This window comes from Procambarus clarkii, chromosome 1, assembly GCF_040958095.1.
Source record: "Procambarus clarkii isolate CNS0578487 chromosome 1, FALCON_Pclarkii_2.0, whole genome shotgun sequence".
NCBI lineage: Eukaryota > Metazoa > Arthropoda > Malacostraca > Decapoda > Cambaridae > Procambarus > Procambarus clarkii.
This window is the reverse complement of record NC_091150.1, coordinates 21442791-21468737: the sequence shown is the minus strand read 5'-3', so window position 1 is coordinate 21468737 and position 25947 is coordinate 21442791. Positions and strand designations below refer to the sequence as shown.

The 25947-nt window shown below is 48.7% G+C and overlaps 1 protein-coding gene across 1 annotated transcript in view; it reads right to left on the bottom strand.

Annotated features, from left to right (window-relative positions):
- The window catches only part of CalpC (calpain C), a 348733-nt gene that overhangs the window by 108272 nt on the left and 214514 nt on the right, over window positions 1-25947 (bottom strand). Inside the window, exons 4-5 of the mRNA XM_045733865.2 lie at window positions 706-823; window positions 241-381 (exon numbers count right to left, since the gene is read on the bottom strand). Of these exons, the coding sequence (XP_045589821.1) occupies window positions 241-381; window positions 706-823 (259 nt within the window). The remainder of the gene's footprint in view (window positions 1-240; window positions 382-705; window positions 824-25947) is intronic.

Here is a 25947-nt window from a genome sequence, read left to right as displayed (position 1 = left end):
TACCCTGTAAGCGGCAATGAAGTCTGTTTTGTTGATATCATAATGCATTTGGTCTTTTAAGACTTATTAAATACAACTACAGGTACTATAAGTTTTTCACTGAAATTTAATGACCAACAACTGATTACTATATACAATAAAAGGCCAGTGATGCATCCATGCTGCTCAATAATATTTTGCTTGGTGCACATTAAAAAAGTAATGAAAACCAATAATGACTAGCAAGACAAAGCCACTTACTTTGCATAAGCCTTCTCGAGAAGAGCTGGCCAGAACTGGGTGACGGACTGGGAGTGGACAAACACCAGTTTACCGTTGACAGTGGGCAGGCGGTCATCAACCAGTACCTCCCTCCACTCTCCGCACCACCACACGCGGAATCTAAACACGTCCAAAACTCGTTTACACCTGATGTAATACTGGTTCTACATCTAATCTGCATCAACCTGCTAAATTTCCATATTTAAAACATCAGCAGAAAAATAATACATAATGCCCGGAGCATTAATATAATTCAAGTTCAACTTCAAGTATGTTTATTGAGAGAAGAAAGAAATACATCTCAAAGGGATACAGTAGTTTAGGCTATTTCTTGGGGTAAATATAATTTACCCCAAGTTTCTTCAAGTATCAATCAGTGCATATGCTTCAGTAAGATCAAGGTGGGTTCTACAGCTGTCCAAGACTAGTATTTAATGCCTTTACCTGAAAACACCGCAGTAGCCAGACTCTGTCTCAAAGTCCTGGTCCGCGGGGACGACCCGGTAGAAGAGGCCCTTCGTCAGGTGGAGACAACCCAGACACGACACGAACCACCGATCACCTGAAATACAAATGGGAATAGTGAGGACTGACAACCATTGAACACATTGACAAGACACAAGCAGGTCTGATTCGTTATCTATTGCAGCTGTGCCATATAAATCAAGCAACTTAGCTGCTCCAGTAGCTTACTGATAAGGCAAGTTAGCCCGAAACGCTGTGTGTATTAGTGGCTTTGGGTATTGTACATACTAGCTCTATCTATAAATCCAACATTATGTTTTTAACTCATCATCTATGTATGTACATTTACCTGAATAAACATTTTAAGTTTTAATTTGAAAGCATATAATTTATTTTTGAACATAGTCCAGTACTAAATTCTCAGTTTACACACACCAAGAAGCGGTTTACACTTCTCTCTGTATATAATTCACTGCGTCAAGGGACAGGAAGCCACGTTATACATACAGTACATGTTAGGCTTATACCGGAAATAAAGAGACCTAATATATGGAAATTCCTTCTTAATAAAGCAAAATACTGCCTAATCTATACTTTATTTTAAAGAATAACAGAGTTCCACAACAAATTTCTTACAGTACCTCGTCTTGTGCTATTATAACTTGCGTAGAAATTCAACAATAAAATCTATTATCATCATGATATAAACTAATATTATTTTGTAACCGAGTTCTCTGCGAAGTTAGTGTTAGCGTTATGACTTGCTGGGAAAATATCCATGTTAGTGGCTGTGCAAGAATGCATAAATCAATTGGCAAAATATGTACTGACAGCCCACTGTACTTTCACGTGTACATTAAGATGGAACCCTAAGAGATTATGTCTGTGTCTGTCTGTCCTAAGTTAGAGGCCAGATGCTTGGGGCTAGTCTCACCCAAATTTGCAGTGGTAATAGTCTGGGGTATGGGATGGACATAGACTGATCGAGATAGATCTAAGTTAAATGCTTTAAGAAACATTAGAAATTATAAAGGAACCCCCCCCCCCAAGACCATCTTCAGAGTTTGATGTGAAATATGTTGTGTGATTCCCATGGAGTTTGTAGGGTTATAATATAATATGTGAGACTCATACAATTGTTTCAATGCCAATTAACAACACATTTTCTGAGAGAAGGTTGAAAGGGGGAGAACGAAGGCAGGGATGAAAGGGGGAGAACGAAGGCAGGGATGAAAGGGGGAGAACGAAGGCAGGGATGAATGGGGGAGAACGAAGGCAGGGATGAATGGGGGAGAACGAAGGCAGGGATGAAAGGGGGAGAACGAAGGCAGGGATGAATGGGGGAGAACGAAGGCAGGGATGAAAGGGGGAGAACGAAGGCAGGGATGAATGGGGGAGAACGAAGGCAGGGATGAATGGGGGAGAACGAAGGCAGGGATGAATGGGGGAGAACGAAGGCAGGGATGAATGGGGGAGAACGAAGGCAGGGATGAATGGGGGAGAACGAAGGCAGGGATGAATGGGGGAGAACGAAGGCAGGGATGAATGGGGGAGAACGAAGGCAGGGATGAATGGGGGAGAACGAAGGCAGGGATGAATGGGGGAGAACGAAGGCAGGGATGAATGGGGGAGAACGAAGGCAGGGATGAAAGGGGGAGAACGAAGGCAGGGATGAATGGGGGAGAACGAAGGCAGGGATGAATGGGGGAGAACGAAGGCGGGGATGAATGGGGGAGAACGAAGGCAGGGATGAATGGGGGAGAACGAAGGCAGGGATGAATGGGGGAGAACGAAGGCAGGGATGAAAGGGGGAGAACGAAGGCAGGGATGAATGGGGGAGAACGAAGGCAGGGATGAAAGGGGGAGAACGAAGGCAGGGATGAAAGGGGGAGAACGAAGGCAGGGATGAAAGGGGGAGAACGAAGGCAGGGATGAAAGGGGGAGAACGAAGGCAGGGATGAAAGGGGGAGAACGAAGGCAGGGATGAAAGGGGGAGAACGAAGGCAGGGATGAAAGGGGGAGAACGAAGGCAGGGATGAAAGGGGGAGAACGAAGGCAGGGATGAAAGGGGGAGAACGAAGGCAGGGATGAAAGGGGGAGAACGAAGGCAGGGATGAATGGGGGAGAACGAAGGCAGGGATGAATGGGGGAGAACGAAGGCAGGGATGAATGGGGGAGAACGAAGGCAGGGATGAATGGGGGAGAACGAAGGCAGGGATGAAAGGGGGAGAACGAAGGCAGGGATGAAAGGGGGAGAACGAAGGCAGGGATGAATGGGGGAAGAAGAAGAAAAGGAAAATAAAAGCAAATTTACAAACGGAAAAGAGAAGAGAGAAAAGGAAAGACTATCGGAGAGACTCACACAATTGTTTCAGTGCTTCTTAATATTAAGTTGTCTGAGAGAAGGCAGTGAGGACGGGTAGGATGAGTGGATTGTACCTGAATTGAGATCTCAGAGTTCTTCTACTCCCCGAGCCCAGGCTCGACTTGTGATAACTTGGTCCACCAGGCTGTTGCTTGGAGCGGCCCGCAGGCCTCATATCTACTACAGCCTTGTTGGTCCGGCACTTCTTGCAGAAAACTGCCTAAAGTTTTCTTGAAGACTTTGCTTTTGTTCCAGCAATATTTCTTATACTTGCTGGGAGGATATTGAACAACCGCGGACCTCTGATGTTCATACAGTGTTCTCTGATTGTGCCTATGGCACCTCTGCTCTTCACTGGTTCTAGTCTGCATTTCCTTCCATATCGTTTTCTCTAGTATATTTATATTTTACACACAATTTTACTGTGTAAATTTGGAAATTTACAGGAGTAACCAGGCCCTCCAGTACCTTCCATGTATATATTATGTGATGCTGTTATGACCAGGCAACCCATTCTCGCACTCTTACAGTCAATATTGACTTATTAAATACGTGCATATGTGACATACTAATTTATTGTGAATATTTTAGTTTACCTTGAAAAGCTTCATAGAAAACACCGACCTTACCTAACCTTTTTACTATGTTAAGATAAGCATCTTATTGCTTCGTAATTACAATTATTACTTAACCTATACCTATAATAGGTTAAGTAATAATTATAATTACGAAGCAGTAAGATGCTTATCTTAACATACTAAGAAGGTTAGGTAAGGTCAGTGTTTTTTATGAAGCTTTTCAAGGTAAACTAAAATATTCACAATAATTTAGTATGTCACATATGCACGTATTTAATAAGTCAATATTGACTATACGAAAGTGCGAGAACGGGTTGGACCAGGGTGGTCTACGCAGAGAGAAACAAGGCTTTAGAGAGACAAGTACACACAAGTCAGCTACTAGTGGCTACCGGTGTTTGCACCGCTGCCGGCGGTACGATTAAACTGTGATATGTATAAACTACTGGTTGTAATTAAGAATTGGGGCATAGTAGTTGAGTAAGTATTTGGGAGTCAGTAGAGTAGTGAAACTATAGTTGTTAAATATTGGGCCAGATAGGTTGCCGGAACAACCGTGGACATTTTCAAGAGGAAACTAGATTTATTCCTCCAAGGAGTGCCGGACCAACCGGGCTGTGGTGGGTATGTGGGCCTGCGGGCCGCTCCAAGCAACAGCCTGGTGGACCAAACTCTCACAAGTCAAGCCTGGCCTCGGGCCGGGCTTGGGGAGTAGAAGAACTCCCAGAACCCCATCAACCAGGTATCACTTAAGAGAACGTGAACGGTTACTGTATGAGAGTTTGATTTTGTACCAAAGTGAACTATAGCTTTGCCTTTCCATTCAAAAGGTTTTAATTTTAAAATTATTCTTTCTTGCTTATCCACCATTTTCTATTATTCATTCCTCATTTGTCACTTATTGTATTGTCATTTGCTTTTACTTTTATTCCATTTGCATAATTTAAATTTTTAATATTGCTTATTATTAATCTAAATTTTACTGTAATTTGTCAAAATTATAGTATATCCCTGGAAACACAAACCGTAACTGGTCTCTATTTTCCGCTTGTTACAACTTGTAATAAAGTTGTTACATCTTGGCTTAACGTGTTTATGACGTATTAGAACGTTGTTACAACTTGCTATATTGGTTGTTATAACTGGTTAGAAGGTGTTAAAACTTGTTCGAACGTTGTACCAACGACGTAGTTTCGGTGTGTGTTTGGCGGGTACAGCTTCGACACAGAGCAGACAGCAGACTACGACTGCATCCAGCTACAATGCTCTCGCTCCCCATCTCGTTTACACACTCACGATTCCCCATCGAGCCGCCACACTCTCCCACATAAGAGCTCCACGACTCCGTCCTCATTCAGCTCATATTTTATATCTGTATTTACTAAGGAGGAACTTAACAACATGCCCCTATGCTCGTGGGGGCCCCTATGCTCGTGGGGGCCCCTTATGCTCGTGGGGGCCCCCCTATGCTCGTGGGGGCCCCCTATGCTCGTGGGGGCCCCTTATGCTCGTGGGGGCCCCTTATGCTCGTGGGGGCCCCTTATGCTCGTGGGGACCCTTATGCTCGTGGGGGCCCCTATGCTCGTGGGGGCCCCTATGCTCGTGGGGCCCCTTATGCTCGTGGGGGCCCCTATGCTCGTGGGGGCCCCTATGCTCGTGGGGGCCCCTATGCTCGTGGGGGCCCCTATGCTCGTGGAGGCCCCTTATGCTCGTGGGGGCCCCTTATGCTCGTGGGGCCCCTTATGCTCGTGGGGGCCCCCTATGCTCGTGGGGGCCCCTTATGCTCGTGGGGGCCCCCCTATGCTCGTGGGGGCCCCCTATGCTCGTGGAGGCCCCCTATGCTCGTGGGGGCCCCTATGCTCGTGGGGGCCCCTATGCTCGTGGGGGCCCCCTATGCTCGTGGGGGCCCCGGGCAAGTGCCCATTGGGCTATGCGGTTAGACGGCTCTAGCAACGTATATTTCAGAAGGTAAGATATTTTGTCATGAGAGTTGGAGAGGGGATTGTTGTTAATAAACATTATTAATTAAGAAACAGTGAACAAATCCACAAGAGCCGTGACGAGGATTCAAACCTGCGTCCGAGAGCATCCCAGACGCTGAAACCCTATTAAGAAACAGTGTTTCTTATCCGTGAGACAAGATACCAGGTGAGGACATCATCATACTTCTAATTGTTATCTGGGCGTGTCCATGAGGAGGAAACTTGTACTCAACCAGTTTAAGATAAAAACGAAGCACTACCTAATAAATTCCCTGTAACCTGTCCTCCTAAATTCCCTGGGAGCCGGTCGGCCGAGCGGACAGCACACTGGACTGTGATCCTGTGGTCCTGGGTTCGATCCCAGGCGCCGGCGAGAAACAATGGGCAGAGTTTCTTTCACCCTATGCCCCTGTTACCTAGCAGTAAAATAGGTACCTGGGTGTTAGTCAGCTGTCACGGGCTGCTTCCTGGGGGTGGAGGCCTGGTCGAGGACCGGGCCGCGGGGACACTAAAAGCCCCGAAATCATCTCAAGATAACCTCAAGATAACCTACCTTACCCGTCTATTGTCAACCCATATTTTTTTTTTTTTTAAACAACGCTGTTTGTCGACCTAATTGTATTTGTGCTTTTTCAGCCATGTTCCCCCCTTTTTATATCTATTTTTATTTGTTCTCAACACATTTTATTCTTTATACTCAATTACTATTAAGTTTTAGTCATTTCAGTTTTTCATGCCCGAAACGCTTTGCGTAATAGTGGCTTTAGGCATTGTATGTACTAGCTCTATCTATAAATCTGTCACTCTTTGTAAAATCTCTTGTATGTATGAACCTTACCTAAATAAACATTTATTTATTTATTTATATTTTACTTATGGAGGCTTGGTCGGAGACCGGGCCGCGGAGACCCGGTAAGTTAGGCTAATATCCTAAACTGTTACCTCCGTGGCGCCTATTCCACTATTTCTTGTGAAAAATGATATGCTGGTGATTAAGGCTAAAAATACGACAACACCATATATAACCCCTGGTCATCAGGGGCCTCGTAGCCTGGTGGATAGCGCGCAGGATTGGTAATTCTGTGGCGCGGGTTCGATTCCCGCACGAGGCAGAAGCAAATGGGCAAAGTTTCTTTCACCCTGAATGCCCCTGTTACCTAGCAGTAAATAGGTACCTGGGTGTTAGTCAGCTGTCACGGGCTGCTTCCTGGGGGTGGAGGCCTGGTCGAGGACCGGGCCGCGGGGACACTAAAGCCCCGAAATCATCTCAAGATAACCTCAAGATATATCAGTAACACATGAGCCCGCACTCCGGAGCTTCCCCAACGTCAAGAAATGGTCGTACCAAAGTGACCTTATCCTAACCTACCAGGGGACCCAAAACAGAAAACGGGACAGTACGTCACTTTCGCCAGCCGCTCCCATTTTCTGGTACGACGATTGTTGGCCTTAGGTGACGCATACGTGTGAAAAGTGACGCTTGTTGTAGGACAGGTTGTAGGAGGGCAGGTTGTAGGAGGACAGGTTGTAGGTGGACAGGTTGTAGGAGGGCAGGTTGTAGGAGGACAGGTTGTAGGAGGACAGGTTGTAGGAGGACAGGTTGTAGGACAGGTTGTAGGAGGACAGGTTGTAGGTGGACAGGTTGTAGGAGGGCAGGTTGTAGGAGGACAGGTTGTAGGAGGACAGGTTGTAGGAGGGCAGGTTGTAGGACAGGTTGTAGGAGGACAGGTTGTAGGAGGACAGGTTGTAGGTGGACAGGTTGTAGGAGGGCAGGTTGTAGGAGGACAGGTTGTAGGAGGGCAGGTTGTAGGAGGGCAGGTTGTAGGAGGACAGGTTGTAGGAGGACAGGTTGTAGGACAGGTTGTAGGAGGGCAGGTTGTAGGAGGACAGGTTGTAGGTGGACAGGTTGTAGGAGGGCAGGTTGTAGGAGGACAGGTTGTAGGAGGGCAGGTTGTAGGAGGGCAGGTTGTAGGAGGACAGGTTGTAGGAGGACAGGTTGTAGGAGGGCAGGTTGTAGGAGGGCAGGTTGTAGGAGGGCAGGTTGTAGGAGGACAGGTTGTAGGAGGGCAGGTTGTAGGAGGGCAGGTTGTAGGAGGGCAGGTTGTAGGAGGACAGGTTGTAGGAGGGCAGGTTGTAGGAGGGCAGGTTGTAGGAGGGCAGGTTGTAGGAGGGCAGGTTGTAGGACAGGTTGTAGGAGGACAGGTTGTAGGAGGGCAGTTTGTAGGAGGACAGGTTGTAGGAGGGCAGGTTGTAGGAGGACAGGTTGTAGGAGGACAGGTTGTAGGAGGGCAGGTTGTAGGAGGACAGGTTGTAGGAGGGCAGTTTGTAGGAGGACAGGTTGTAGGAGGACAGGTTGTAGGAGGACAGGTTGTAGGAGGACAGGTTGTAGGACAGGTTGTAGGAAGACAGGTTGTAGGAGGACAGGTTGTAGGAGGGCAGGTTGTAGGACAGGTTGTAGGAGGGCAGGTTGTAGGACAGGTTGTAGGAGGACAGGTTGTAGGAGGGCAGTTTGTAGGAGGACAGGTTGTATGAGGACAGGTTGTAGGAGGACAGGTTGTAGGAGGACAGGTTGTAGGAGGACAGGTTGTAGGAGGACAGGTTGTAGGAGGACAGGTTGTAGGAGGGCAGGTTGTAGGACAGGTTGTAGGAAGACAGGTTGTAGGAGGACAGGTTGTAGGAGGACAAGTTGTAGGACAGGTTGTAGGACAGGCTGTAGGAGGGCAGGTTGTAGGAGGACAGGTTGTAGGAGGGCAGGTTGTAGGACAGGTTGTAGGAGGACAGGTTGTAGGAGGGCAGTTTGTAGGAGGACAGGTTGTAGGAGGACAGGTTGTAGGAGGACAGGTTGTAGGAGGACAGGTTGTAGGAGGACAGGTTGTAGGGGGGCAGGTTGTAGGACAGGTTGTAGGAGGACAGGTTGTAGGAGGACAAGTTGTAGGAGGACAGGTTGTAGGAGGACAGGTTGCAGGAGGGCAGGTTGTAGGAGGGCAGGTTGTAGGAGGACAGGTTGTAGGAGGGCAGGTTGTAGGACAGGTTGTAGGAGGACAGGTTGTAGGAGGGCAGTTTGTAGGAGGACAGGTTGTAGGAGGACAGGTTGTAGGAGGACAGGTTGTAGGAGGACAGGTTGTAGGACAGGTTGTAGGAGGGCAGCTTGTAGGAGGACTGATTGTAGGAGGACAGGTTGTAGGACAGGTTGTAGGAGGACAGGTTGTAGGTGGACAGGTTGTAGGAGGACAGGTTGTAGGAGGGCAGGTTGTAGGTGGACAGGTTGTAGGAGGGCAGTTTGTAGGAGGGTAGGTTGTAGGAGGACAGGTTGTAGGAGGACAGGTTGTAGGAGGACAAGATGTAGGGGGACAGGTTGTAGGAGGGCAGGTTGTAGGAGGACAGGTTGTAGGTGGACAGGTTGTAGGAGGACAGGTTGTAGGAGGACAGGTTGTAGGAGGACAGGTTGTAGGAGGACAGGTTGTAGGACAGGTTGTAGGAGGGCAGTTTGTAGGAGGACAGGTTGTAGGAGGAGAGGTTATAGGAAGACAGGTTGTAGGAGGACAGGTTGTAGGAGGAGAGGTTGTAGGAGGGCAGGTTGTAGGAGGACAGGTTGTAGGAGGACAGGTTGTAGGACAGGTTGTAGGTGGACAGGTTGTAGGAGGACAGGTTGTAGGACAGGTTGTAGGAGGACAGGTTGTAGGAGGACAGGTTGTAGGAGGGCAGGTTGTAGGAGGACAGGTTGTAGGAGGACAGGTTGTAGGAGGACAGGTTGTAGGACAGGTTGTAGGAGGACAGGTTGTAGGAGGACAGGTTGTAGGACAGGTTGTAGGAGGGCAGTTTGTAGGAGGACAGGTTGTAGGAGGACAGGTTGTAGGAGGACAGGTTGTAGGACAGGTTGTAGGACAGGTTGTAGGAGGACAGGTTGCAGGACAAGTTGTAGGACAGGTTGTAAGAGGACAGGTTGTAGGAGGAGAGGTTGTAGGAGGACAGGTTGTAGGAGGGCAGTTTGTAGGACAAGTTGTAGGTGGACAGGTTGTAGGACAGGTTGTAGGACAGGTTGTAGGAGGACAGGTTGTAGGACAGGTTGTAGGACAGGCTGTAGGTGGACAGGTTGTAGGAGGACAGGTTGTAGGAGGACAGGTTGTAGGAGGGCAGGTTGTAGGAGGACAGGTTGTAGGACAGGTTGTAGGACAGGTTGTAGGAGGACAGGTTGTAGCAGGACAGGTTGTAGGACAGGTTGTAGGAGGACAGGTTGTAGGAGGACAGGTTGTAGGTGGACAGGTTGTAGGACAGGTTGTAGGAGAGCAGGTTGCAGGACAGGTTGTAGGACAGGTTGTAGGACAGGTTGTAGGAGGACAGGTTGTAGGAGGGCAGGTTGTAGGACAGGTTGTAGGACAGGTTGTAGGAGGGCAGGTTGTAGGAGGACAGATTGTAGGACAGGTTGTAGGAGGACAGGTTGTAGGAAGACAGATTGAAGGACAGGTTGTAGGAGGACAGGTTGTAGGACAGGTTGTAGGAGGGCAGGTTGTAGGAGGGCAGGTTGTAGGCGGACAGGTTGTAGGAGGACAGGTTGTAGGAAGGCAGGTTGTTGGAGGGCAGGTTGTAGGAGGGCAGGTTGTAGGAGGACAGGTTGTAGGAGGACAGGTTGTAGGGGGACAGGTTGTAGGAGGACAGGTTGTAGGAGGACAGGTTGTAGGAGGGCAGGTTGTAGGAGGGTAGGTTGTAGGAGGACAGGTTGTAGGAGGACAGGTTGTAGGAGGACAGGTTGTAGGACAGGTTGTAGGAGGGCAGGTTGTAGAAGGACAGGTTGTAGGAGGACTGGTTGTAGGAGGACTGGTTGTAGGAGGACTGGTTGTAGGAGGGCAGGTTGTAGGAGGACAGGTTGTAGGAGGACTGGTTGTAGGACAGGTTGTAGGAGGACAGGTTGTAGGAGGACAGGTTGTAGGGGGACAGGTTGTAGGAGGGCAGGTTGTAGGAGGACAGGTTGTAAGAGGACAGGTTGTAGGAGGACAGGTTTTAGGAGGACAGGTTGTAGGAGGGCAGGTTGTACGAGGACAGGCTGTACGAGGACAGGTTGCAGGAGGACAGGTTGTAGGAGGACAGGTTGCAGGAGGACAGGTTGTAGGAGGGCAGGTTGTAGGAAGACAGGTTGTAGGAGAACAGGTTGTAGGACAGGTTGCAGGAGGACAGGTTGTAGGAGGACAGGTTGTAGGAGGGCAGGTTGTAGGAGGACAGGTTGTAGGACAGGTTATAGGAGGACAGGTTGCAGGAGGACAGGTGGTAGGAGGACAGGTTGTAGGACAGGTTGTAGGAGGACAGGTTGCAGGAGGACAGGTTGCAGGAGGACAGGTTATAGGAAGACAGGTTGTAGGAGGACAGGTTGTAGGAGGACAGGTTGTAGGAGGACAGGTTGTAGGAGGAAAGGCTGTATGACAGGTTATAGGAGGACAGGTTGTAGGAGGACAGGTTGTAGGAAGACAGGTTGTAAGAGGACAGGTTATAGGAGGACTGGTTGTAGGAGGACAGGTTGTACGAGGACAGGCTGTACGAGGACAGGTTGTAGGAGGACAGGTTGTAGGAGGACAGGTTTTAGGAGGACAGGTTGTAGGAGGGCAGGTTGTAGAAAGACAGGTTGTAGGAGAACAGGTTGTAGGACAGGTTGCAGGAGGACAGGTTGTAGGAGGACAGGTTGTAGGATGACAGGTTGTAGGATGACAGGTTGTAGGAGGACAGGTTGTAGGAGGACAGGTTGTAGGAGGACAGGTTATAGGAAGACAGGTTGTAGGACAGGTTGTAGGAGGACAGGTTGTAGGAGGACAGGTTGTAGGAGGACAGGTTGTAGGAGGACAGGTTGTAGGAGGACAGGTTGTAGGAGGACAGGTTGTAGGGGGACAGGTTGTAGGAGGACAGGTTGCAGGACAGGTTGTAGGAGGACAGGTTGTAGGAAGACAGGTTGTAGGAGGACAGGTTGTAGGAGGACAGGTTGTAGGAGGACAGGTTGTAGGAGGACAGGTTGTAGGAGGACAGGTTGTAGGGGGACAGGTTGTAGGGGGACAGGTTGTAGGAGGACAGGTTGCAGGACAGGTTGTAGGAGGACAGGTTGTAGGAGGACAGGTTGTAGGAGGACAGGTTGTAGGAGGACAGGTTGTAGGAGGACAGGTTGTAGGAGGACAGGTTGAACAGATAACCCTCTCGTGTCCTTCGTAGAACATTTGGAGGGCTTTGGAGGGAGGGTGTTATCAGGGGAAAGCTCCAAGCCATTACGACTATATAGCACTGGGAAGGGGTCAGGATCAGGATTTGGGATGGGACGGGGGGAAGGAATGGTGTCCTGCCACAGAGACGGTCGCTCTGCCCAAGTGGTTGGGCACAGTTCCAATAGTTCACGTGCTTTTCCCAGCACATCCTCCTGTTTATATAATACTTTTTGTAACTATGTGCATCATAGTACAAATATTGACATATTAAGCAATTAGATAGTAGATTTTGTATTATTCACTTTATAGTCCGAAAAATCGAAGCTAAGAAACAACTTAAATAATCCTAGGCCTAATATATATATATACATATATGTACTATATTTGGCTTCAGATAGCGCGTATTAGGCCTAGGAAGGTTAGGTGAGTTTGTCTTTGCAACATTAATATAAAATCTTTTCCGCACTGTCCAAATTCAATATGTCCGATTTCTATTGCCCAATTTCGTGGAAAGTCGGTATATGTACTATGCTGCTGATCATCACTACAAGTACAGTACAGTACAGGACGAGGCTTCTCCTCGTCTATGCGTGCCGTATATGTTCTCTGTATTGCCTCTATTTCAGCAATCTCTCCTGCTCTGAAGGGGGAAGTGAGTACTGAGCAGTACTCAAGACGGGACAACACAAGTGATTTGAAGAGTACAACCATTGTGATGGGATCTCTGGACTTGAAAGTTCTCGTAATCTATCTGATCATTTTTCTGGCTGTCGCAATATTTGCTTGGTTATGCTCCTTAAACGTTAGGTCGTCGGACATCATTATTCCCAAATCCTTGACATGCTGTTTTCCTACTATGGGCAGATTTGATTGTGTTTTGTACCCTGTATTATGTTTAAGATCGTCATTTTTGCCGTATCTTAGTACCTGAAATTTATCACTGTTAAACATCGTGAAATATGTCGTCAAATCGAAGATTCAACTGATATCGGCTTGAAGTTGTTCATTGTTTTTCTTCTACAAAAGTCATTTTCATGTTGATATTTGTATCGTCTGGTAAGGATGACACGAAGCTGTGACGTGTTTTATCTATGTATTTATACCAAGAATTTTCTTTATTTCTGGACTGTGCTTCATGTAACACATTCAGGCGTGCAGGACACAGTGAGCAGTCTGCCGCCACACACAAGGACCTGTAACACAGGCGTGCAGGACACAGTGAGCAGTCTGCCGCCACACACAAGGACCTGTAACACAGGCGTGCAGGACACAGTGAGCAGTCTGCCGCCACACACAAGGACCTGTAACACAGGCGTGCAGGACACAGTGAGCAGTCTGCCGCCACACACAAGGACCTGTAACACAGGCATGCAGGACACAGTGAGCAGTCTGCCGCCACACACAAGGACCTGTAACACAGGCATGCAGGACACAGTGAGCAGTCTGCCGCCACACACAAGGACCTGTAACACAGGCGTGCAGGACACAGTGAGCAGTCTGCCGCCACACACAAGGACCTGTAACACAGGCGTGCAGGACACAGTGAGCAGTCTGCCGCCACACACAAGGACCTGTAACACAGGCGTGCAGGACACAGTGAGCAGTCTGCCGCCACACACAAGGACCTGTAACACAGGCATGCAGGACACAGTGAGCAGTCTGCCGCCACACACAAGGACCTGTAACACAGGCGTGCAGGACACAGTGAGCAGTCTGCCGCCACACACAAGGACCTGTAACACAGGCATGCAGGACACAGTGAGCAGTCTGCCGCCACACACAAGGACCTGTAACACAGGCATGCAGGACACAGTGAGCAGTCTGCCGCCACACACAAGGACCTGTAACACAGGCATGCAGGACACAGTGAGCAGTCTGCCGCCACACACAAGGACCTGTCACAAAGCAACAGTACTGTTGGTCTAGTGTAACCTTGTGAGAAGGTCGCCCACTGGTATTAAAAATTTGACCTGTTGTATTTATACAGCCTACGTGTCAAATACAACATACGTGCCTGTGGTATAGTCACAACTATATATATATGTTCAAACTCCATTTTAACCTATCAGGTTTCAATGTAAAAAAGCATTCTAAAGTATTATTATTATTATCCTCTGTTAAATGAAGGTTTGTGGTTGAGTTGGCGAACCCGTTATTATGAAGTTGTCATGCTTGTAAACTGCTTAATAAAGGTAAACAAAGTCGTCAACGATTGAGGAAAGATGTACACGTTCGTAAGTACTTGCGTAACTGCTTCGTGAATCTGGCCCGAGTTGAACGGCGAGGCTACGGTAACTCGATTGATTGATTAAGATTAAGCCAACCAGGAGGTGGCATGGGCATGAATAGCCCGAAAGTGGTACATTTGTTTTTTGATTTTTAGTGAATTTATACTGTGTGACGGTAACTCTTCACCACAACTATTCTAGTGTAGCCCGAGGTTAAGAGGCGAGGCTACGACCCCTCCTCACTACAACTATTCTAGTGAAGCCCGAGGTTAAGAGGCGAGGCTACGACCCCTCCTCACTACAACTATACTAGTGTAGCCCCCAGGATAAGAGGCGAGGCTACGACCCCTCCTCACTACAACTATTCTAGTGTAGCCCGAGGTTAAGAGGCGAGGCTACGACCCCTCCTCACTACAACTATTCTAGTGTAGCCCGAGGTTAAGAGGCGAGGCTACGACCCCTCCTCACCACAACTATACTAGTGTAGCCCCCAGGATAAGAGGCGAGGCTACGACCCCTCCTCACTACAACTATACTAGTGTAGCCCCCAGGATAAGAGGCGAGGCTACGACCCCTCCTCACTACAACTATTCTAGTGTAGCCCGAGGTTAAGAGGCGAGGCTACGACCCCTCCTCACTACAACTATTCTAGTGTAGCCCGAGGTTAAGAGGCGAGGCTACGACCCCTCCTCACTACAACTATACTAGTGTAGCCCCCAGGATAAGAGGCGAGGCTACGACCCCTCCTCACTACAACTATTCTAGTGTAGCCCGAGGTTAAGAGGCGAGGCTACGACCCCTCCTCACTACAACTATACTAGTGTAGCCCCCAGGATAAGAGGCGAGGCTACGACCCCTCCTCACTACAACTATTCTAGTGTAGCCCGAGGTTAAGAGGCGAGGCTACGACCCCTCCTCACTACAACTATACTAGTGTAGCCCCCAGGATAAGAGGCGAGGCTACGACCCCTCCTCACTACAACTATTCTAGTGTAGCCCGAGGTTAAGAGGCGAGGCTACGACCCCTCCTCACTACAACTATTCTAGTGTAGCCCGAGGTTAAGAGGCGAGGCTACGACCCCTCCTCACCACAACTATTCTAGTGTAGCCCGAGGTTAAGAGGCGAGGCTACGACCCCTCCTCACTACAACTATTCTAGTGTAGCCCGAGGTTAAGAGGCGAGGCTACGACCCCTCCTCACTACAACTATACTAGTGTAGCCCCCAGGATAAGAGGCGAGGCTACGACCCCTCCTCACTACAACTATTCTAGTGTAGCCCGAGGTTAAGAGGCGAGGCTACGACCCCTCCTCACTACAACTATACTAGTGTAGCCCCCAGGATAAGAGGCGAGGCTACGACCCCTCCTCACTACAACTATTCTAGTGTAGCCCGAGGTTAAGAGGCGAGGCTACGACCCCTCCTCACTACAACTATTCTAGTGTAGCCCGAGGTTAAGAGGCGAGGCTACGACCCCTCCTCACCACAACTATTCTAGTGTAGTCCGAGGTTAAGAGGCGAGGCTACGACCCCTCCTCACTACAACTATTCTAGTGTAGCCCGAGGTTAAGAGGCGAGGCTACGACCCCTCCTCACTACAACTATTCTAGTGTAGCCCGAGGTTAAGAGGCGAGGCTACGACCCCTCCTCACCACAACTATTCTAGTGTAGCCCCAGGATAAGAGGCGAGGCTACGACCCCTCCTCACTACAACTATACTAGTGTAGCCCCCAGGATAAGAGGCGAGGCTACGACACCACCTCACCACAACTATACTAGTGTAGCCCCATGTTAAGAGGCGAGGCTACGACCCCTCCTCACCACAACTATACTAGTGTAGCCCCCAGGATAAGAGGCGAGGCTACGACCCCTCCTCACCACAACTATTCTAGTGTAGCCCCCAGGATAAGAGGCGAGGCTACGACACCACCTCACCACAACTATACTAGTGTAGCCCCATGTTAAGAGGCGAGGCTACGACCCCTCCTCACCACAACTATACTAGTGTAGCCCCCAGGATAAGAGGCGAGGCTACGACACGGACACGACCTCACCGCGGCGGTGAAAAAGCTATGACAGTATTTCCTCTGGCCTGTGGGATCGGCACGCTTCCCCGACCCTCGAATATGGCACTAAAAAGTGGACTTTTATCCCGCCAGCCCTCACTCTCACACACCCGCCAGCCCTCACTCTCACACACCTGCCAGCCCTCACTCTCACACACCCGCCAGCCCTCACTCTCACACACCCGCCTGCCCTCACTCTCACACACCCGCCTGCCCTCACTCTCACACACCCGCCTGCCCTCACACTCACACACCTGCCAGCCCTCACTCTCACACACCCGCCAGCCCTCACTCTCACACACCCGCCAGCCCTCACTCTCACACACCCGCCAGCCCTCACTCACACACCCGCCTGCCCCCACTCTCACACACCCGCCAGCCCTCACTCTCACACACCCGCCAGCCCTCACTCTCACACACCCGCCAGCCCTCACTCTCACACACCCGCCAGCCCTCACTCTCACACCCGCCAGCCCTCACTCTCACACACCCGCCAGCCCTCACTCTCACACCTGCCTGCCCTCACTCTCACACACCCGCCAGCCCTCACTCTCACACACCCGCCAGCCCTCACTCTCACACACCCGCCAGCCCTCACCCTCACACACCTGCCAGCCCTCACTCTCACACACCCGCCAGCCCTCACTCTCACACCTGCCTGCCCTCACTCTCACACACCCGCCAGCCCTCACTCTCACACACCCGCCAGCCCTCACTCTCACACACCCGCCAGCCCTCACTCTCACACACCCGCCAGCCCTCACTCTCACACCTGCCTGATTGCTTAATAAAACACTGAACTATAAGTTTAACACATCTCTCACCCTGTCCATGGAGGACAGAAGAAAATGTATATATGCTGGTTAGCATTGTAAATGTCCGGCCACGTCTGTGGTAGAAGATAAATAAAATTCACGCTAACTGGCTATTTTTTTTGGTTTACTTAATTTATGTGTCCCATATTAAACGTGTAAGTTGTGGAGGAAAAGGTTAGAGAGGTCCATATAGGCTCAGAATCGAACCCCAAAATTCATTTAGTCAATAGGTTACTATAATTATATAATTTTATATACTATATAGATGATCGTAGGCTTCACGGAAGACTAGGTTAAAACAAGAGAAAACAAAAATTGATAAGTAAACATATACCAGTGGTGACAAAAATGGCCCGAGCGGGGAGGGCCACAATGCTCCCATAATGGTCAGGGAGGGCCACAATGCTCCCATAATGGTCAGGGAGGGCCACAATGCTCCCATAATGGCCAGGGAGGGCCACAATGCTCCCATAATGGTCAGGGAGGGCCACAATGCTCCCATAATGGCCAGGGAGGGCCACAATGCTCCCATAATGGTCAGGGAGGGCCACAATGCTCCCATAATGGTCAGGGAGGGCCACAATGCTCCCATAATGATCAGGGAGGGCCACAATGCTCCCATAATGATCAGGGAGGGCCACAATGCTCCCATAATGGTCAAGGAGGGCCACAATGCTCCCATAATGGTCAAGGAGGGCCACAATGCTCCCATAATGGTCAGGGAGGGCCACAATGCTCCCATAATGGTCAGGGAGGGCCACAATGCTCCCATAATGATCAGGGAGGGCCACAATGCTCCCATAATGGTCAGGGAGGGCCACAATGCTCCCATAATGGTCAGGGAGGGCCACAATGCTCCCATAATGGTCAGGGAGGGCCACAATGCTCCCATAATGGTCAGGGAGGGCCACAATGCTCCCATAATGGTCAGGGAGGGCCACAATGCTCCCATAATGGTCAGGGAGGGCCACAATGCTCCCATAATGGTCAGGGAGGGCCACAATGCTCCCATAATGGTCAGGGAGGGCCACAATGCTCCCATAATGGTCAGGGAGGGCCACAATGCTCCCATAATGGTCAGGGAGGGCCACAATGCTCCCATAATGGTCAGGGAGGGCCACAATGCTCCCATAATGGTCAGGGAGGGCCACAATGCTCCCATAATGGCCAGGGAGGGCCACAATGCTCCCATAATGGCCAGGGAGGGCCACAATGCTCCCATAATGGTCAGGGAGGGCCACAATGCTCCCATAATGGTTAGGGAGAGCCACAATGCTCCCATAATGGTCAGGGAGGGCCACAATGCTCCCATAATGGTCAGGGAGGGCCACAATGCTCCCATAATGGTCAGGGAGGGCCACAATGCTCCCATAATGGTCAGGGAGGGCCACAATGCTCCCATAATGGTCAGGGAGGGCCACAATGCTCCCATAATGGTCAGGGAGGGCCACAATGCTCCCATAATGGTCAGGGAGGGCCACAATGCTCCCATAATGGCCATGGAGGGCCACAATGCTCCTATAACGACCCTCATGAACTTAGCAGCGTCGCCGGCACTGGCTCGACGCGGTAATAAATTTAATTCAAAATAATTTTTCATTTTATAGAGGAAAATTTTTCTGACACAAGAAAATTCTATCGAGTACGACTAATGATGGTGACATTTGGGTAGACCCGGGCACTACCGGGTAGATCTGGGCACTACTAGGTAGACTTGGACACTACTGGGTAGACCTGGGCACTACTGGGTAGTCCTGGGCACTACTGGGTAGTCCTGGGCACTACTGGGTAGTCCTGGGCACTACTGGGTAGTCCTGGGCACTACTGGGTAGTCCTGGGCACTACTGGGTAGTCCTGGGCACTACTGGGTAGTCCTGGGCACTACTGGGTTGTCCTGGGCACTACTGGGTAGTCCTGGGCACTACTGGGTAGTCCTGGGCACTACTGGGTAGTCCTGGGCACTACTGAGTAGTCCTGGGCACTACTGGGTAGTCCTGGGCACTACTGGGTAGACCTGGGCACTACTGGGTAGACCTGGGCACTACTGGGTGGACCTGGGCACTACTGGGTGGACCTGGGCACTACTGGGTAGACCTGGGCACTACAGGGTAGACCTGGACACTACTGGGTGGACCTGGGCACTACTGGGTGGACCTGGGCACTACTGGGTAGACCTGGGCACTACTGGGTGGACCTGGGCACTACTGGGTGGACCTGGGCACTACTGGGTGGACCTGGGCACTACTGGGTGGACCTGGGCACTACTGGGTGAACCTGGGCACTACTGGGTGGACCTGGGCACTACTGGGTGGACCTGGGCACTACTGGGTGGACCTGGGCACTACTGGGTGGACCTGGGCACTACTGGGTAGACCTGGGCATTACTGGGTGGACCTGGGCACTACCGGGTGGACCTGGGCACTACTGGGTAGACCTGGGCACTACTGGGTGGACCTGGGCACTACTGGGTGGACCTGGGCACTACTGGGTAGTCCTGGGCACTACTGGGTGGACCTGGGCACTACTGGGTGGACCTGGGCACTACTGGGTGGACCTGGGCACTACTGGGTGAACCTGGGCACTACTGGGTGGACCTGGGCACTACTGGGTGGACCTGGGCACTACTGGGTGGACCTGGGCACTACTGGGTGGACCTGGGCACTACTGGGTAGACCTGGGCATTACTGGGTGGACCTGGGCACTACCGGGTGGACCTGGGCACTACTGGGTAGACCTGGGCACTACTGGGTGGACCTGGGCACTACTGGGTGGACCTGGGCACTACTGGGTAGTCCTGGGCACTACTGGGTGGACCTGGGCACTACTGGGTAGACCTGGGCACGACTGGGTGTACCTGGGCACTACTGGGCGGATCTGGGCACTACTGGGTAGACCTGGGCACTGCGGGGTGGACCTGGGCACTACTGGGTGGACCTGGGCACTACTGGGTGGACCTGGGCACTACTGGGTGGTCCTGGGCATTACTGGGTGGACCTGGGCACTACTGGGTGGACCTGGGCACTACTGGGTGGACCTGGGCACTACCGGGTACCCCCTTTAGTATATTCATTAAAATATGTCATAAATTAAGGCCTTCAAGTAGCCTACACTATTGTCTTGACGTGTAAGAAATATGTTTACAAATTAATATTTCACTGAAGCTATGGAAAACCTTGACAAAATCCGGTATGTATTTACCTGAATTTACCTGAGGGCCACCAATACTAGTGGCCTTAACGAGGACAGGAAGCCGACGGCTTGTCAAACATCCCCCCCCCTTCATTTGCACTGATGCTCTTTCCCAGTTGTATTATAAAACCCAACAGACTTTGGGTATGTACGGCTCCGGCGGGTAGGCGGTTCCACGGGTTAATAATCCAATGGGTGAAGAAGCATCTCCTGTTCTCTGTCCTCCATTGTGGCTTGTTGTTGCTTGTTTGTGTTACATTGTGGCTTGTTGTTGCTTGTTTGTGTTACATTGTGGCTTGTTGAGCCTGAACCTGTTGGGCCATGTTAGTGTTACATTGTGGCTTGTTGAGCCTGAACCTGTTGGTCCATGTTAGTGTTACATTGTGGCTTGTTGGTCCATGTTAGTGTTACATAGTGGCTTGTTGGTCCATGTTAGTGTTACATTGTGGCTTGTTGGTCCATGTTAGTGTTACATTGTGGCTTGTTGGTCCATGTTAGTGTTACATTGTGGCTTGTTGGTCCATGTTAGTGTTACATTGTGGCTTGTTGGTCCATGTTAGTGTTACATTGTGGCTTGTTGGTCCATGTTAGTGTTACATTGTGGCTTGTTGGTCCATGTTTGTGTTACATTGTGGCTTGTTGAGCCTGAACCTGTTGGTCCATGTTAGTGTTACATTGTGGCTTGTTGGGCCATGTTAGTGTTACATTGTGGCTTGTTGGTCCATGTTAGTGTTACATTGTGGCTTGTTGGTCCATGTTAGTGTTACATTGTGGCTTGTTGGTCCATGTTAGTGTTACATTGTGGCTTGTTGAGCCTGAACCTGTTGGTCCATGTTAGTGTTACATTGTGGCTTGTTGGTCCATGTTAGTGTTACATTGTGGCTTGTTGTTGCTTGTTTGTGTTACATTGTGGCTTGTTGGTCCATGTTTGTGTTACATTGTGGCTTGTTGGTCCATGTTTGTGTTACATTGTGGCTTGTTGGTCCATGTTTGTGTTACATTGTGGCTTGTTGGTCCATGTTTGTGTTACATTGTGGCTTGTTGGTCCATGTTAGTGTTACATTGTGGCTTGTTGGTCCATGTTAGTGTTACATTGTGGCTTGTTGGTCCATGTTAGTGTTACATTGTGGCTTGTTGGTCCATGTTTGTGTTACATTGTGGCTTGTTGGTCCATGTTAGTGTTACATTGTGGCTTGTTGGTCCATGTTAGTGTTACATTGTGGCTTGTTGGTCCATGTTTGTGTTACATTGTGGCTCGTTGGTCCATGTTAGTGTTACATTGTGGCTTGTTGGTCCATGTTAGTGTTACATTGTGGCTTGTTGGTCCATGTTTGTGTTACATTGTGGCTTGTTGGTCCATGTTTGTGTTACATTGTGGCTTGTTGGTCCATGTTTGTGTTACATTGTGGCTTGTTGGTCCATGTTAGTGTTACATTGTGGCTTGTTGCTCCTTGTTTGTGTTACATTGTGGCTTGTTGGTCCATGTTTGTGTTACATTGTGGCTTGTTGGTCCAGGTTAGTGTTACATTGTGGCTTGTTGGTCCATGTTTGTGTTACATTGTGGCTTGTTGGTCCATGTTTGTGTTACATTGTGGCTTGTTGGTCCATGTTTGTGTTACATTGTGGCTTGTTGGTCCATGTTAGTGTTACATTGTGGCTTGTTGGTCCATGTTAGTGTTACATTGTGGCTTGTTGGTCCATGTTAGTGTTACATTGTGGCTTGTTGGTCCATGTTAGTGTTACATTGTGGCTTGTTGGTCCATGTTAGTGTTACATTGTGGCTTGTTGAGCCTGAACCTGTTGGGCCATGTTAGTGTTACATTGTGGCTTGTTGGTCCATGTTAGTGTTACATTGTGGCTTGTTGAGCCTGAACCTGTTGGGCCATGTTAGTGTTACATTGTGGCTTGTTGGTCCATGTTTGTGTTACATTGTGGCTTGTTGGTCCATGTTTGTGTTACATTGTGGCTTGTTGGTCCATGTTAGTGTTACATTGTGGCTTGTTGTTGCTTGTTTGTGTTACATTGTGGCTTGTTGGTCCATGTTTGTGTTACAGTGTGGCTTGTTGGTCCTTGTTAGTGTTACATTGTGGCTTGTTGGTCCATGTTAGTGTTACATTGTGGCTTGTTGTTGCTTGTTTGTGTTACATTGTGACTTGTTGGTCCATGTTTGTGTTACATTGTGGCTTGTTGGTCCATGTTTGTGTTACATTGTGGCTTGTTGGTCCATGTTAGTGTTACATTGTGGCTTGTTGTTGCTTGTTTGTGTTACATTGTGGCTTGTTGGTCCATGTTAGTGTTACATTGTGGCTTGTTGTTGCTTGTTTGTGTTACATTGTGGCTTGTTGGTCCATGTTAGTGTTACATTGTGGCTTGTTGGTCCATGTTTGTGTTACATTGTGGCTTGTTGGTCCTTGTTAGTGTTACATTGTGGTTTGTTGGTCCATGTTAGTGTTACATTGTGGCTTGTTGGTCCATGTTAGTGTTACATTGTGGCTTGTTGATCCATGTTTGTGTTACATTGTGGCTTGTTGGTCCATATTTGTGTTACATTGTGGCTTGTTGGTCCATGTTAGTGTTACATTGTGGCTTGTTGGTCCATGTTAGTGTTACATTGTGGCTTGTTGATCCATGTTAGTGTTACATTGTGGCTTGTTGGTCCATGTTTGTGTTACATTGTGGCTTGTTGGTCCATGTTAGTGTTACATTGTGGCTTGTTGGTCCATGTTAGTGTTACATTGTGGCTTGTTGGTCCATGTTAGTGTTACATTGTGGCTTGTTGGTCCATGTTAGTGTTACATTGTGGCTTGTTGGTCCATGTTAGTGTTACATTGTGGCTTGTTGGTCCACGTTAGTGTTACATTGTGGCTTGTTGATCCTGAACCTGTTGGTCCATGTTAGTGTTACATTGTGGCTTGTTGGTCCATGTTAGTGTTACATTGTGGCTTGTTGTTGCTTGTTTGTGTTACATTGTGGCTTGTTGGTCCATGTTAGTGTTACATTGTGGCTTGTTGGTCCATGTTAGTGTTACATTGTGGCTTGTTGGTCCATGTTAGTGTTACATTGTGGCTTGTTGGTCCATGTTAGTGTTACATTGTGGCTTGTTGGTCCATGTTAGTGTTACATTGTGGCTTGTTGGTCCATGTTAGTGTTACATTGTGGCTTGTTGGTCCATGTTAGTGTTACATTGTGGCTTGTTGGTCCATGTTAGTGTTACATTGTGGCTTGTTGAGCCTGAACCTGTTGGTCCATGTTAGTGTTACATTGTGGCTTGTTGGTCCATGTTAGTGTTACATTGTGGCTTGTTGTTGCTTGTTTGTGTTACATTGTGGCTTGTTGGTCCATGTTAGTGTTACATTGTGGCTTGTTGGTCCATGTTTGTGTTACATTGTGGCTTGTTGGTCCATGTTAGTGTTACATTGTGGCTTGTTGGTCCATGTTAGTGTTACATTGTGGCTTGTTGAGCCTGAACCTGTTGGTCCATGTTAGTGTTACATTGTGGCTTGTTGGTCCATGTTTGTGTTACATTGTGGCTTGTTGGTCCATGTTAGTGTTACATTGTGGCTTGTTGGTCCATGTTAGTGTTACATTGTGGCTTGTTGGTCCATGTTTGTGTTACATTGTGGCTTGTTGGTCCATGTTAGTGTTACATTGTGGCTTGTTGGTCCATGTTTGTGTTACATTGTGGCTTGTTGGTCCATGTTAGTGTTACATTGTGGCTTGTTGGTCCATGTTAGTGTTACATTGTGGCTTGTTGGTCTATGTTTGTGTTACATTGTGGCTTGTTGGTCCATGTTAGTGTTACATTGTGGCTTGTTGGTCCTTGTTTGTGTTACATTGTGGCTTGTTGGTCCATGTTTGTGTTACATTGTGGCTTGTTGGTCCATGTTAGTGTTACATTGTGGCTTGTTGGTCCATGTTTGTGTTACATTGTGGCTTGTTGGTCCATGTTAGTGTTACATTGTGGCTTGTTGGTCCATGTTTGTGTTACATTGTGGCTTGTTGGTCCATGTTAGTGTTACATTGTGGCTTGTTGGTCCATGTTTGTGTTACATTGTGGCTTGTTGGTCCATGTTAGTGTTACATTGTGGCTTGTTGGTCCTTGTTTGTGTTACATTGTGGCTTGTTGGTCCATGTTTGTGTTACATTGTGGCTTGTTGGTCCATGTTAGTGTTACATTGTGGCTTGTTGGTCCATGTTAGTGTTACATTGTGGCTTGTTGGTCCATGTTTGTGTTACATTGTGGCTTGTTGTTGCTTGTGTGTGTTACATTGTGGCTTGTTGGTCCATGTTAGTGTTACATTGTGGCTTGTTGGTCCATGTTTGTGTTACATTGTGGCTTGTTGGTCCATGTTAGTGTTACATTGTGGCTTGTTGGTCCATGTTTGTGTTACATTGTGGCTTGTTGGTCCATGTTAGTGTTACATTGTGGCTTGTTGGTCCATGTTAGTGTTACATTGTGGCTTGTTGGTCCATGTTAGTGTTACATTGTGGCTTGTTGGTCCATGTTTGTGTTACATTGTGGCTTGTTGGTCCATGTTTGTGTTACATTGTGGCTTGTTGGTCCATTTTTGTGTTACATTGTGGCTTGTTGGTCCATGTTTGTGTTACATTGTGGCTTGTTGGTCCATGTTTGTGTTACATTGTGGCTTGTTGGTCCATGTTTGTGTTACATTGTGGCTTGTTGGTCCATGTTAGTGTTACATTGTGGCTTGTTGGTCCATGTTTGTGTTACATTGTGGCTTGTTGGTCCATGTTAGTGTTACATTGTGGCTTGTTGGTCCATATTAGTGTTACATTGTGGCTTGTTGGTCCATGTTTGTGTTACATTGTGGCTTGTTGAGCCTGAACCTGTTGGTCCATGTTAGTGTTACATTGTGGCTTGTTGAGCCTGAACCTGTTGGTCCATGTTAGTGTTACATTGTGGCTTGTTGGTCCATGTTTGTGTTACATTGTGGCTTGTTGGTCCATGTTTGTGTTACATTGTGGCTTGTTGGTCCATGTTTGTGTTACATTGTGGCTTGTTGGTCCATGTTTGTGTTACATTGTGGCTTGTTGGTCCATGTTTGTGTTACATTGTGGCTTGTTGGTCCATGTTTGTGTTACATTGTGGCTTGTTGGTCCATGTTTGTGTTACATTGTGGCTTGTTGGTCCATGTTAGTGTTACATTGTGGCTTGTTGGCCCATGTTAGTGTTACATTGTGGCTTGTTGGTCCATGTTAGTGTTACATTGTGGCTTGTTGGTCCATGTTAGTGTTACATTGTGGCTTGTTGGTCCATGTTAGTGTTACATTGTGGCTTGTTGGTCCATGTTTGTGTTACATTGTGGCTTGTTGGCCCATGTTAGTGTTACATTGTGGCTTGTTGAGCCTGAACCTGTTGGTCCATGTTAGTGTTACATTGTGGCTTGTTGGTCCATGTTAGTGTTACATTGTGGCTTGTTGGTCCATGTTTGTGTTACATTGTGGCTTGTTGGTCCATGTTAGTGTTACATTGTGGCTTGTTGAGCCTGAACCTGTTGGTCCATGTTAGTGTTACATTGTGGCTTGTTGAGCCTGAACCTGTTGGTCCATGTTAGTGTTACATTGTGGCTTGTTGGTCCATGTTAGTGTTACATTGTGGCTTGTTGGTCCATGTTAGTGTTACATTGTGGCTTGTTGGTCCATGTTAGTGTTACATTGTGGCTTGTTGGTCCATGTTAGTGTTACATTGTGGCTTGTTGGTCCATGTTTGTGTTACATTGTGGCTTGTTGGTCCATGTTAGTGTTACATTGTGGCTTGTTGGTCCATGTTTGTGTTACATTGTGGCTTGTTGAGCCTGA